Source organism: Pristiophorus japonicus, chromosome 3, assembly GCF_044704955.1.
Source record: "Pristiophorus japonicus isolate sPriJap1 chromosome 3, sPriJap1.hap1, whole genome shotgun sequence".
NCBI lineage: Eukaryota > Metazoa > Chordata > Chondrichthyes > Pristiophoridae > Pristiophorus > Pristiophorus japonicus.
This window is the reverse complement of record NC_091979.1, coordinates 129,798,089-129,812,430: the sequence shown is the minus strand read 5'-3', so window position 1 is coordinate 129,812,430 and position 14,342 is coordinate 129,798,089. Positions and strand designations below refer to the sequence as shown.

The 14,342-nt window shown below is 43.4% G+C and overlaps 1 protein-coding gene across 2 annotated transcripts in view; it reads left to right on the top strand.

Moving 5' to 3' along the window:
* nckap1 (NCK-associated protein 1) overlaps positions 1 to 14,342 on the top strand; it is a 297,326-nt gene that overhangs the window by 177,125 nt on the left and 105,859 nt on the right. For both annotated transcript variants that reach the window (XM_070875820.1, XM_070875819.1), the window contains exons 20-22: positions 35 to 166; positions 1,707 to 1,925; positions 2,036 to 2,166. In XM_070875820.1, the coding sequence (XP_070731921.1) occupies positions 35 to 166; positions 1,707 to 1,925; positions 2,036 to 2,166 (482 nt within the window). The remainder of the gene's footprint in view (positions 1 to 34; positions 167 to 1,706; positions 1,926 to 2,035; positions 2,167 to 14,342) is intronic.

The following is a 14,342-nucleotide window of genomic DNA, read 5'->3' as shown; positions in this document are numbered from 1 at the left end:
CTTGGAAATCTTAATGTTTAATTTTGTTTTTCAGTTTGGACAAACTTCACACTGCTCTCTCTGAGCTTTGTTTCTCTATCAATTATGTTCCTAATTTAGTAGTCTGGGAGCACACCTTTACACCACGAGAGTACCTGACTTCACATTTGGAAATCCGCTTTACTAAGTAAGAATTTTTCACAATTTTGTTGAAGAACTATGCTGTGTATATATAAGCTTGGGATATTCAAGGATCACTAAATTTAAAAAAAAATAAATAAAAAAAAAATATATATATATATATATATATATATTGATTTTATGTAACAGAAAAAACAGACAATTTAAAACTATTCAGCCCATAAACTGAGGGCAAGATGGTGAAGTGCCAGTGTGTATGCAATGGAGGGGTGGCATCAATTTCACCCACTTCATTGGCTCCTTGGTCTGGCTGTAGAGAGTTGCAAATCCGATCCCAGATGTTTCCACACAGAAAAGGTGCAGGGTTCATACAGCAAGTCCTAGCAATTAACAAAAATCATCGAGAAGGTAAGATGTTTGTTACCTGATTTTGGGGAGAAGAAAATAGGAAGGTAGGGGTTCCTTTTAAAGAGACCATTTGATTCTTGCCCAAATGTTTCAGCTGATTTACAGAGTAAAAATTGAGTCATACATCCCAGATTTCTTTTCCTGGTCTATGCTGAGTTAGCTGCTCTCGGCAAGTGGTAAGGATGTTTCAATTGACTTCATTAGGAATAGGAATATTGACCAGATGTCACTTGCTGATTGTTATCTAAGGATCTCTGCTGAAAATGCAAGACAACAGGAATGGGGTCTGCTGTATTGTTCCCTGTGGTAAAATGGCCTGCTAACGAGGCTTGTAATGTCAAGGCCTGTACATGAATAATCACTTGTGTGAGGCATCTGGTTTCAAGCTATATTAAAGCAAGAATTAACATCTTGAGAAGGAAGAAAATTGGCAGGTTTTTTTAAAGCATTTTTTCTCTTCCCAACCACCTTATTTAATATTATATAATCCATAGAATATCCAGGTGTTTCTGCATCCAATCACTTTTATTAAATATTTGCATTATTTTGGTTAATGTGTAAAAGGCCAATTAGAAAACTTAAACTGAAATTTAACATTTTGGCTGAATTGAACGATGGTACAGTCAACTAAAATAACTTAGCGTATTATTTATGGACTGCCAGATGTAAGATTTTTGGCATGTTAAAATTATTTATAAAGTTCACTGTTTTTGCTGAATCTTTTTTGACTTGTATTGGATATCTTACCCCTACTTGAGTTTAGGAACAGTTCCATCTGTATCATTTCTCAACTATATTTGTTGCATTAGTACATTTACTGATAGTCCTTAGTCTAATAATCCGGTCTGCCCATAGTCTGGTTGACTTCACTGACGCCCTAAGTGATAGGGTCAATGAAGGCATGAGGAAGAATTTGACTGTTAGAAAAGAGGGGAATAAAAACTAAATGAAATAACTCACTTAGCTTGCACATCAGACTTGACTGATTTTGAAATTGGGTTTATGAAGACTAATACAGTGGTTATTCGTGTGCATGATATTTTCCAGTTTTAGTTCATTTAATAAAAATGATCACTTAATATGACCAAAACTGGTCTATATGCTTTGGTTGCAGAACATGTCTGAGCCTTGAATATCAAGGACTACTTTTAAAGGTGCATTTGGGGTTTCAATTTCAGATCAATTGTGGGAATGACGATGTACAATCAAGCTACACAGGAGATTGCCAAGCCCTCTGAGCTGCTGACGAGTGTGAAAGCCTATATGACTGTACTTCAATCCATAGAAAACTATGTGCAGATTGATATCACCAGAGTTTTTAACAATGTTCTTCTCCAGCAGACGCAACATTTAGATAGTCATGGTGAACCAACTATAACTAGCTTATACACCAATTGGTAAGTATTGAGGGGATGTACCTGTGACGATTGTTTTTAACTGTGAAAAGTGCATTATATGATACAATTCATATTTAAAGATAACTTATTCTAACTGTACACTTACACAGGTATCTAGAAACTCTACTGCGACAAGTCAGCAATGGACACATTGCCTACTTTCCAGCTATGAAGGCATTTGTGAACCTACCGACAGAGAGTGAACTGACATTTAATGCAGAAGAATATTCAGACATCTCTGGTAAAGAAGTTGCAAATTTTTTTCAACTCAATTTTCTTTCATTTTCTGATAGTCAATTAATCTCATGAGGCCAATCACAAATGATGCCTGTCCTAAAGCAGTTTTGTTAACCCACCATGTGCCTCCATTTTTCCATGGCCATATTTTGCCTCAATTTCTTCTCTCCAGCGATTAGTAGCAGAAATCAAACAGATATCACCGCTGCCAAGAAACCTCTTCTGTAAAAGTACCATATGCATTTTCTGTTGGTGAATTCAAATGTTTTTCGATAAAGGGGATTTGAGTTTTAACTCTGTCTCCCTTTCATCGTCATCTGAAGATGTTAACCCTTTGCTGTCTACAGTTCCACGGATGCTAATCGCCCTTGGGTTTAAGATTGCTAGTTGGCTGTATTCCTGGAGATTTCATCACATGACCACCTTCCAACCACCCCACCTAAACAGCTCCAATACTCCCATCTCCAATACTTTTATAACCAATAAAAGCATTCAAAGAAAATGGGGAAAAAAACACAATCTTTTAATGGCCCTATGATTCTTCTCTTGGGTTGCTCACAGCAAGAAAGATTTGGCCTGGAATCTCCAAGAATCTTTCATTCCTGGAGATTCCAGGCCAAATCTAGAGGTTTGGCAAGACTGTTTGGTTAAATAGCCTATATACTTCATATTGGCTGAAAGTGCCTGCCCAGTGGATTTTCATCAGCGGTTGCTGGACAGCAATCAGGAGTGAGAATCATTTTCCACGCAATGACAGTAGTGAAATTGATCAGCTATTCAGAGGAGGAAAAATGGTCTTTGATGAAGGGACTGAGTGTATTGTAGCCAAATTTGCTGAAGATCCAAAGATAGGTGGGAAAGCAAGTTGTGAGGAGGACAGAGTCTGCAAAGGATATAAATAGGTTAAATGAGTGGGGAAAGATTTGGCAGATGGAGCATAATGTTGAAAAAGGTGAGGTTATCCACTTTGGTAGGAAGAATAGAAAAGCAGAATATTATTTAAGTGAAGAGACTACAACATACTGCGGTGCAGAGGGATCTGGGGGTCCTTGTACATGAAACACAAAAAGTTAGCATCAGCAAGTAATTAGGAAGGCAAATGGAATGTTGGCCTTTATTGCAAGGGGGATGGAGTATAAAAGCAGGGAAGTCTTGCTACAACTGTACAGGGCATTGGTGAGACCACACCTCAAGTACTGTGTACAGTTGGTCTCATTTAAGGAGGGATATACTTGCATTGGAGGCAGTTCAGAGAAGGTTCACTCGGTTGATTCCTGAGATGAAAAAGATTGAGCAGGTTTGGCCTATACTCATTGTAGTTTAGAAGAATGAGAGGTGATCTTATTGAGACAAATAAGATTCTGAGAGACCTTGACAGGGTAGATGCTGAGAGGATGCTTCCCCTCGTGGGGGAATCTCGAACTAGGGGGCATAGTTTCAGAATAAGGAGTCGCCCATTTAAGACGGGAGATGAGGAGGAATTTCTTCTGAGAGGGTCGTGAATCTTTGGGATTCTCTACTCCAAAGAGCTGTGGAGGCTGGGTCATTGAATATATTCAAGGCAGAGAAAGACAGATTTTTGAACTACAGGGGAGTCAAGGGTTATGGGGAACAGGCAGGAAAGTAGAGTTGAGGCCAAGATCAAATCAGCCATGATCTTATTGAATGGCAGAGCAGGCTTGTGGGGCCAAATGGCCTACTACTCCTCTTATTTTTTTATGTTCTTATTCAGCATAAGTGTTCTGGTAGAATCTTTTAATGATTAACACATAGCAGGGACACTAAACATCGGCTTTTCTGACCAGGTTCATGATGAAGTCTCCCAGTGTTGTACCTGTTTGCATTGCCGCAAGTTTTAGAATTGTTAAGCCTGCTCTGAACTCGGCAAAAAAGCTTGATATGTCCATGTTCCCTGGAGGTATCTGATTTCAAAGATTTCAAAACTGAATTCCACTTGCTGAGAGAGACCTTGGCTTCTAGTTCTGCAAAGAAACGTAAATCCAGCTCTAGGCTCAAATCGGAAGCGAGCATTCCAGGAAACATGCATTCAATCAATCACATCCCCTTATAGAAAACTGTATTTCTTCGTTTTAAATGGCTTTAGCATAATTAAGGAATTTCCTGCTAATTGAATTAGTTGTGGCATGTGTTTGAATCAACTTAAACTATTTCAACTTCTGAATTATATTCAACTCCAATGATTTACTCGCCTGTCTTATTCCCAGTTCTTATTCTGACCTGGTGCTGATGTGTTTTTTGAGTATTACATTGCTTTCACTTGTACACTTGTGGTCTTAATAGTCCTCAAGTGAAGCAACTGTGACTCAAATTATAGACTTTTACATTGTGAAGTTGGGAAGGATCACCAGTCAATCATGCATGATAAGTTCCTGAAGTCAATGGGCTAGAGTTTCCTCTCAAACCGCCCAGAAATGCAAGTTTCCTCTTAAACCGCCCACTTACTGCCCGGCAGTAAATTCCACAGTCATTACCATTGGGCGGTATTCGATACCGTCCGCCCATATAATACCGCCCAAAATGGAAGTTTCAGCAGTTAAGATCAGTTTACCACCGGACCGGAATACCGCCCTGAAAAAGCGGGTCTTACTGGATCTTAATTGGACGGTATGGACACAGATCTGACGGGTTGGTTTGATATTGCACAGATCTTTATAGTTCTCCACAGTTTGATATATTTTTAACTGCATTGTAGTATTTTTTAGTGTCGGGCAATAATATAAATGGTCTAATAAAGCCTTATTTACTCCTTTAGTCTCTCGCTCATGAGTCTCACTCACATGCCGCCCCCCCCCCCCCAGTCTGTCGCCAGCCCCCCCAGTCTGCTGTCCCACAGTCTGTCGCGCCCCCCCCCCACAGCGATCTCCGGCCGGCAGTCTCTGCCCTCCCGTCGGGTGCCTCTGGGAGGGAGGTGGACCTTGACAGCTGTGCACACATGCACACAATTTGTGAGCCAAAGCTTCCCGAGTCGATAGGTTTCCTCTGTCGCACACCGCCCGCTGCACTTCGCTCCCGCACAGCTTTGCCACCGCCGACATGGAGCACCTGAAATCCGCGGGAGCGCGCACCAGCGGCATTCTGGTGGTCGACAAAGACCCAACCGCCGGAACACCACTAAGGATCGGGCGGGGGCGATTTAAATGGAAAGTCCAGCCCACTATCTCTCTCTCATCTTGTCCATTCCATGGGATCACACTAATTGTGGACATTGGATTTTTGAAGAATATGAAAGATTACGGTATCAATATTCTGAACGTTTTAATGTCCGCTAATGGCATAATAACTTGCATTTTTATCAGGCCTTTCACATCCTCACGACATCCCGTGAGGGCTGTACAGCCAATGAAGTATTTTTTGAAGTGTAGTCACTGTTGTTATGTAGACATCTGTGGCAGCCAAGCTGGACACAGCAAGATCTAACAGTCATAAGATAACTGTGGTGGTTGAGGAATAATTGTTAGCTGAAACACTGGAAAACTATCGCGCTCCTTTTGGAATAGTGTCACAGGATATTTTACGTCTAGCTGAGCAGGCAGACGGGCCTCAGTTTAATGGCACATCTGATAATGCAGCATTTCCTTGGTACTGCTCTGAAAAGTCATTCTAGATTATGTACTCAAGTCCTGGAGTGATCCTACAACCTTCTGACTCAGGAAACAGTGTTGTCACTGAATGAAGCTGACGGAAGTGAGTTTGTTCCATTAGTCACTGCACAATTGGGAAATTTAACACAAACAAAGAGCAGCATTAATTAATTTTAAATTCCTTCCTGAATTAATGTCTATATTTCTCCTGGCCCTAGAAATCTCTGCTATCTTTCTTCACTCTTTCACGTATATTTCAAGTGGAATATAATGTTCACCACATAGCAAGAAAGGAATTTTCTGCTGCTACCTCGGCCAAAATTCAGAATATCAGGGCAATTGTTCATGCACATTTGGAAGTGAATAAAACACTGAATAAATCTGATAGGATCTCCTATCCACTGACCCTACTTGGTATGAAACATTCAAATTAGTCTTGAATATTATTGTGCAATGCCACAAGTGGTCAACTGATGTTTCTAGAATTTTAAGTAGGAATGCAGTTTAAAAGATATATTGCTTTCTGTGTCTTGGTGATTATTTTTTGTTTAAATTGATTTTCAAATTTCCAATATATTCACATCTGGTGATTGATTTCACTTAATATTTCCTTAATATTTCACAATGGCATTAAAAAATAGACAACTTCCGTGCTTTTGTTATCTCCAGACTATACTATTCCATTATCATCATCGGCAGTCCCTCGGAATCGAAGAAAACTTGCTTCCACTCTAAACATGAGTTCTTAGGTGACTGAACAGTCCAATAGAGAACCACAGTCCCTGTCACAGGTGGGACAGACAGTCGTTGAGGGAGAGGATGGGTGGGACTGGTTTGCCGCACGCTCTTTCCGCTGCCTGCGCTTGATTTCTGCATGCTCACGGCGATGAGACTCTGTGCTCAGTGCCCTCCCGGATGCACTTCTTCCACTTAGGGCAGCCTTTGGCCAGGGACAGTGGAGTGTTGCACTTTATCAGGGAGGCTTTGAGGGTGTCCTTGTAACATTTTTTCTGCCCACCTTTGGCTCGTTTGCTGTGAAGGAGTTCCAAGTAGAGCGCTTGCTTTGGGAGTCTCGTGTCTGGCATGCGAACAATGTGGCCTGCCCAGTGGAGCTGACCCCTGTGCTTGCTGACTTACTTTGGCTCCTGGTGCCCAAATGCCTCAATTTCCATCCTGATGTTCAAATCCCTCCATGGCCTCGCGCCTCACTGTCTCTGTAGCCTCCTCCTGCCCTACAACCCTCGGAGAACTTAGCTTTCCTCCAACTGTGGACTCTTGTCCATCCCCTCTTTCATAGAATCATAGAAAATAGGTGCAGCCTGCACCACCATTCAATAAGATGATGGCTGATCATTCTCCTCAGTACCCTGCTTTCTCTCCGTATCTCTTGATCCTTTCAGTCATAAAGGACATATCTAACTCCCTCTTGAATATATTCAAAGAATTGGCCTCAACAACTTTCTGCGGTAGAGAATTCCACAGGCTAACAACTCTGAGTGAAGAAGTTCTTCCTCATCTCTGTTCTAAATGGCTTAGCCCTTACCTTTAGACAGTGCCCCAGGTTCTGGACTTCCCCAGTATCGGGAACATTTTTCATGCATCTAACCTGTCCAATCCCATCAGAATTTTATGTTTCTATGAGATCCCCTCTCATCCTTCTAAACTCCAGTGAATACAGGCCCAGTCGATCCAGTCTCTCCTCATATGTTAGTCTTGCCATCCCGGGAATCAGTCTGGTAAACCTTCGCCGCACTCCCTCAATGGCAAGAATGTCCTTCCTCAGATTAGGAGACCAAAACTGAACACACTATTCCAGGTGAGGCCTCACCAAGGCCATGTACAACTGCAATAAGATCTCCCTGCTCCTGTACTCAAATCCCCTAGCTATGAAGGCCAACATGCCATTTGCCGCCTTCACCGCCTGCTGTAACTGCATGCCAACTTTCAGTGACTGATGTACCATGACACCCAGGTCTTGTTGCACCTCCCCTTTTCCTAATCTGTTGCCATTCAGATAATCTGCATTCCTGTTTATGCCATCGAAGTGGATAACCTCACATTTATCCACATTATACTGCATCTGTCATGCATTTGCCAACTCACATAAGCTGTCCAAGTCACCCTGCAGCCTCTGAGCATCCTCCTCGCAGCTCACACCGCCACCCAGCTTAGTGTCATATGCAAACTTGGCGATATTACACTCAATTCCTTCATCTAAATCATTGATGTATATTGTAAAGAGCTGGGGTCCCAGCACTGAACCTTGCAGCTCCCCACTAGTTACTGCCTGCCATTCTGAAAAGGACCCGTTTATCCCGACACTCTGCTTCCTGTCTGCCAGCCAGTTCTCTATCCATGTCAATACATTCCCCCCAATGCCATGTGCTTTGATTTTGCACACCAATCTCTTGTGTGGGACCTTGTCAAAAGCCTTTTGAAAGTCCAAATACACCACATCCACAGGTTCTCCCTTGTTCACTCTACTAGTTAAACCCTCAAAAAAAATTCTCGAAGATTTGTCAAGCATGATTTCCCTTTCATAAATCCATGCTGACTTGGTCCGATCCTGTCACTGCTTTCCAGATGCGCTGCTATTTCATCTTTAATAATGGATTCCAACATTTTCCCCACTGCCGATGTCAGGCTAACCAGTCTATAATTCCCCGTTTTCTCTCCCTTTTTTAAAAAGTGGTGTTACATTCGCTACCCTCCAGTCCATAGGAACTGATCCAGATTCGATAGACTGTTGGAAAATGATCACCAATGCATCCACTATTTCTAGGGCCACTTCCTTAAGTACTCTGGGATGCAGACTTTCAGGCCCTGGGGATTTATCGGCCTTCAATCCCATCAATTTCCCTAACACAATTTCCTGACTAATAAGGATTTCCTTCAGTTCCTCCTTCTCGCTAGACCCTCGGTCCCCTAGTATTTCCGGAAGGTTATTTGTGTCTTCCTTTGTGAAAACAGAACCAAAGTATTTGTTCAATTGGTCTGCCATTTCTTTGTTCCTCATTATAAATTCACCTGAATCCGATTGCAAGGGATCTACGTTTGTCTTCACTAATCTTTTTCTCTTCACGTATCTATAGAAGCTTTTGCAGTCAGTTTTTATGTTCCCAGCAAGCTTCCTGCCATACTCTGTTTTCCCCCTCCTAATTAAACCCTTTGTCCTCCTCTGCTGAATTCTAAATTTCTCCCAGTCCTCAGGTTTGCTGCTTTTCTATGCCAATTTTTATGTCTCTTCCTTGGATTTAACACTATCCCTAACTATCCCTTGTTAGCCACAGTTGAGCCACCTTCCCTGCATTATTTTTACTTCAGACAGGGATGTAGAATTGTTGGAAGTTCATCCATGTGATCTTTAAATGTTTGCCATTGCCTATCCACCGTCAACCCTTTAAGTATCATTCGCCAGTCTATTCTAGCCAATTCACGCCTCATACCATCGAAGTTACCTCTCCTTAAGTTCAGGACCCTAGTCTCTGAATTAACTGCGTCACTCTCCATCTTAATAAAGAATTCTACCATATTATGGTCACTCTTCCCCAAGGGGCCTCGCACAACAAGATTACTAGTTCGTCCTTTCTCATTACACATTACCCAATCTAGGATGACCAGCCCTCGAGTTGGTTCCTCGATATATTGGTCTAGAAAACCATCTCCAATACACTCAAGGAAATCCTCCTCCACCGTATTGCTACCAGTTTGGTTAGCCCAATCTATATGAAGATTAAAATCGCCCATGATAACTGCTGTACCTTTATTGCACGCATCCCTAATTTCTTGTTTGATGCTGTCCCCAACCTCACTACTACTGTTTGGTGGTCTGGACACAACTCCCACTAGCGTTTTCTGCCTTTTGGTATTCCGCAACTCCACCCATACCGATTCCACATCATCCAGGCTAAGGTCCCTCCTGACTATTGCGTTAATTTCCTCTTTAACCAGCACCGCTACCCCACCTCCTTTTCCTCTCTGTCGATCCCTGCTGAATGTTGAATACCCCTGGATGTTGAGTTCCCAGCCTTGGTCACCCTGGAGCCATGTCTCCGTTATCCCAATGATATCATATTCGTTGATAGCTGCCTGCGCAGTTAATTCATCCACCTTATTACGAATACTCCTCGCATTGAGGCACAGAGCTTTTCACCCCACAATTGTCGGCAGTGTCTTCGTGCTTTCAGATCTTTTAAGTAGCCACTTATAGCAACAGGAGTATGCCGTTAAGGCCATTGAGTCTGCTGTCCCATGTTGGTAGCCATGGCAAATCTTATCTGTAATCCAGTTCTTTGCCTTTTCTCCATATCCCTTAATACACATCTGAACTATCTAGCTCTCTTTTAAACACTTACATTTATTCTGCAGCCCCAATGTGCTGTTTTTTAATGTAGGAGTTAAGTCTTTTGGATGAAACATTCTCTCCCTTCATAAATAAACTGTTCAACTGACTGGAAAAAGATTTGTCCATAAACACTTTGTTCCAAAAGGGATGAGGGTTGCCAGTGTTCTCTGGCATATGTTAACAGCATTTTTTTTTTAAAATGGTGTCGGTTTCCTCACTACATTTAAATTACCAGTCGTGAATTTAAATAATTAAGACCATGTTTTTTATTTTTGGTAAATAATGTTCATGAAATAATGGGATCAAGTTTCGCCCTGAGTTGCTCCTATTTTTTTTGGAGCAATTAGTTTCGAATGGAACATCTTAGAAATTGCAATTCTCGGCATTTAGTTTGCTCCAGTTCTAGTGAGTTAGAATAGTTCCATTTTAGAACAGATTTTTTTTTCAAAAGGGGGCATGTCCAGCCACTTAGCCTGTTTTGCAAGTTTAGGCAGCGAAAACTTACTCCAAACTAACTTAGAATGGAGTAAGTGTAGATTTTTGTATGCTCAGAAAAACCTTGCCTACACTTAGAAATCAGGCGTAGGGAACGAGAGGCGGGGTGGGGGGGGGGGTTACAAACATTAAACACTTCACTTTTACAAATAAAGAGCCATCAATAATAAATGATAAATAAATCAATCAAAAATACTAAAAAAATCAAAAAATTTTTAAAAAGCAATAAATAAAAAATTAAGTTTCTATTCACCGACTGCAGCACCGGGAGCTCTCCAACAGTGTGTGCTGGGACCCCCCCCCTCCAGTGTTGTGTGTCTCTGTGTTTCTGACAGCGCGGGGAGGGGGAAGAGTAGGGAGGGGAGGGGAGTCAGATGGGGGCTGGGGGGGAGGGGAGTCAGAGGGGTGGAGGGGCGGGGAGCCGGAGCGGGACCTGAACGGGAGGGAGGGGGGTAGCGGGAGCTGAAAAGGAGGGAGGCCCGACTCCGATCTTCGCCGCCTCGATGAGCCCATTTGGCCAGGGCTTGGGGCGGTGTGCTTCGGGCCCCTTCCACATATTCTTGGGGGTCTGGAGCTTACTGCACATGCGCGCACACTCTAACGCGCATGTGCAGAGGTCCTGGCACTGTGTTCAGCGCCGGGACCTGGCTCCGCCCCTGACCCCTTGTGCTGCACCACATCGAGCATGAAGATGTCCTGAGGAGACCGGAGACTCATAAGGTAAGTTTTCGGCGCCCTTTTTCTTCCAGAAAGTCGGCGCACCTTATCAAGATGCGCCGTTTTTCCAGAGGGTGGAAACTTGGGCCCAATGTGACTCTAATTACTTTCACACCGTCTCTGACAGATGACCAAAGTGACTGACTACCACCTAAAAATTATCAACACGAACAAAACCTTTAAATGCACAATTCTGTCTCAGCTTAGTCATAAAGTTAAGTGGCTATACCTCTTTGGTATGCAAGGATTATTTTTTAAGCTGAAAAATCCCATAAAATCAGCCTTTGGCTAATGTACAAAACTAAAATGTTACCAGTTCATTTTCTTCAAACAGTATATCTGAACTTGGATAGTTTAGTGGATGGGTTAGTTATTAAGTTTCACATCGTTTTCAATTGACTGGTGAAATTAAAGCTTCATTTTAACTTGGATTCAGTGCTATAAGATTCTGTTTGCACAATTACCCAAGAATAAAATTTTTCGTTGTTTGCAAATTTTTAAAGTGATAGACATTCACTTTTGGAACAAGGTATGAAATAGCTTATTTAACCTCGCCTTGTTCTACCCCTCGAGCCTTTCCTTCAAAATCCTCATTTTCTACTGCCCTCTCACCATATCCTGCAGAGCAAAGATAATCACAGGCTTCTTTTCTCTACTACCAACCATCTCCTAATCCCCTCTCTCCAGCCTCCTTATGAGCTCATGGATTTATTTACCATTAAGGTTGAGACTCCTTTCAGCAGCCTCTGTTGCTTCCCCTTGCCTGCCAAGCCAGACCTCCTTCCTGCTCTAACCCTGAATCATAGATTCTCTAATTTCTTTCCTATGTCTCCTCATGCCCTTTCTGAGCTGGTTTTGCCCATGAGACGCACCTCCTATTCCTGTTCCCACTAAACTGATCTCGCAACTTTCTTCCTGGCCCCCATTCTGGAGGAGATAGTAAATGGTTCCTTCTCCTCCGATACTGTCGCACTCCCTTTCAAAACCATAATTATCACCCAACTCAAAAAAAAAAATCCTTCATCCTTCTGTCCTTACAAACTAACGTCCATCTCCAGCCTCTCCTCTAAAATCCTTGAATTTATTGTCATCTCCCAAAACCATGCCCAGCTTTTACACAACTCCATGTTTGAATCTCTCCATTCACATTTCTGCCACTGCTACAGAACCAAAACCAACCTAACTAAAGTCACAAATAACATAGAAACATAGAAAATAGGTGCAGGAGCAAGCCATTAGGCCCTTTGAGCCTGCACCACCATTCAATTTGATCATGGCTGATCATGCAACTTCAGTACCCCACTCCTGCCTTCTCCCCATAGCCCCTGATCCCTTTCGCAATAAGAACCACATCTAACTCCCTTTTGAATATATCCAACGAACTGGACTCAACAACTTTCTGTGGCAGAGAATTCCATAGGTTCACAATTCTCTGGGAAAAAGTTTCTCCTCATCTCAGTCCTAGATGCCTTTACCCCTTATCCTTAGACTGTGACCCCTGGTTCTGGACTTCCCCAACATCGGGAACATTCTTCCTGCATCTAACCTGTCTAATCCCGTCAGAATTTTATATACTTCTATGAGATCCCCTCTCATTCATCTAAATTCCAGTGAAAAAAAGCCTAGTCGATCCAATCTTTCTTCGTATGTCAGTCCTGCCATCCTGGGAATCAGTCTGGTGAACCTTCGCTGCACTCCCTCAATAGCAAGTATGTCCTTCCTCACATTAGGAAACCAAAACTGCAAACAATACTCAAGGTGTGGTCTCACCAAGGACCAGTACAACTGCAGCAAGACCTCTCTGCTCCTATACTCAAATCCTCTTGCTATAAAGGCCAACATGCCATTTGCTTTCTTTACTGCCTGCTGTACCTGCATGTCTGCTTTCAATGACTGACGTCCCATGACACCCAGGTCCTGTTGCACCTCCCCTTTTACTAATCTGTCACCATTCAGATAATCTGCTTTCCTGTTTTTGCCACCAAAGTGAATAACCTTACACTTATCCACATTATATTGCATCTGCCATACATTTGCCCACTCACCTAACTGTCCAAGTCACCCTGTAGACTCTTAGCATCCTCCTCACAGCACACACTGCCACCCAGCTTAATGTCATCTGCAACTTGGAGATATTACATTCAATTCCTTTGTCTAAATCATTAATTTATATTATAAATAGCTGGGGTCCCAGCACTGAACCTTGCGGTATCCCACGAGTCACTGCCTGCCATTCTGGAAAGGACCCGTTTATTCCCACTCTTTGCTTCCTGTCTGCCAACATGTTCTCTTTCCACGTCAGTACATTACCCCCAATACCATGTGCCTTAATTTTACACACTAATCTCTTGTGTGGGACCTTGTCAAAAGCCTTTTGAAAGTCCAAATACACCACATCCACTGGTTCTCCCTTATCCACTCTACTCGTGACATCCTCACAAATTCTAGATTTGCCAAGCATGATTTTCCTTTTATGGGCCCAAGTTTCGAGCCGCGCCTAGAACGGCGCAGTCCCGACCTGGACGCCCGTTTTTCGCGCCACAGAGTGCGCCTAAAAAAAAAAACTCCAGATTCTCCACCTCCCTGCAGGTCCTCTGGCCCTCGGCGCAGCGCAGCAGGAGCTGTAGGGGGCGGAGCCAGGTCCCTGCGCTGAAAACAGTGCCGGGACCTCTGCACATGCGTTACAGTGGGCGCGCATGTTCAGTAGCTCCTGGCGCCCAAAACTGTGTGGGAGGGGCCGAAGCACACAGCCCCTAGCCCTGGCCGAATGGCCTCACTGGGGCTGTGTGAATAAGGCTCCTCCCATGGCCAGCTCCTGTTTCCTCCCGGCCCGACTCGACTCCCGGTTCCCGCCTCCGGACCGGACCCGACACCGACCTGACTCCTGCTCTCCCCCCCATCCCCCACTGCCCCGGACTGGACCCGACACCGACCTGACTCCCACTTCCCTCCCGCCCCCGGACCCGATCCGACTCCCGCTCCCCCCCCCCCCCCCCCTGCCCCGAACCGAACCGACCTCCC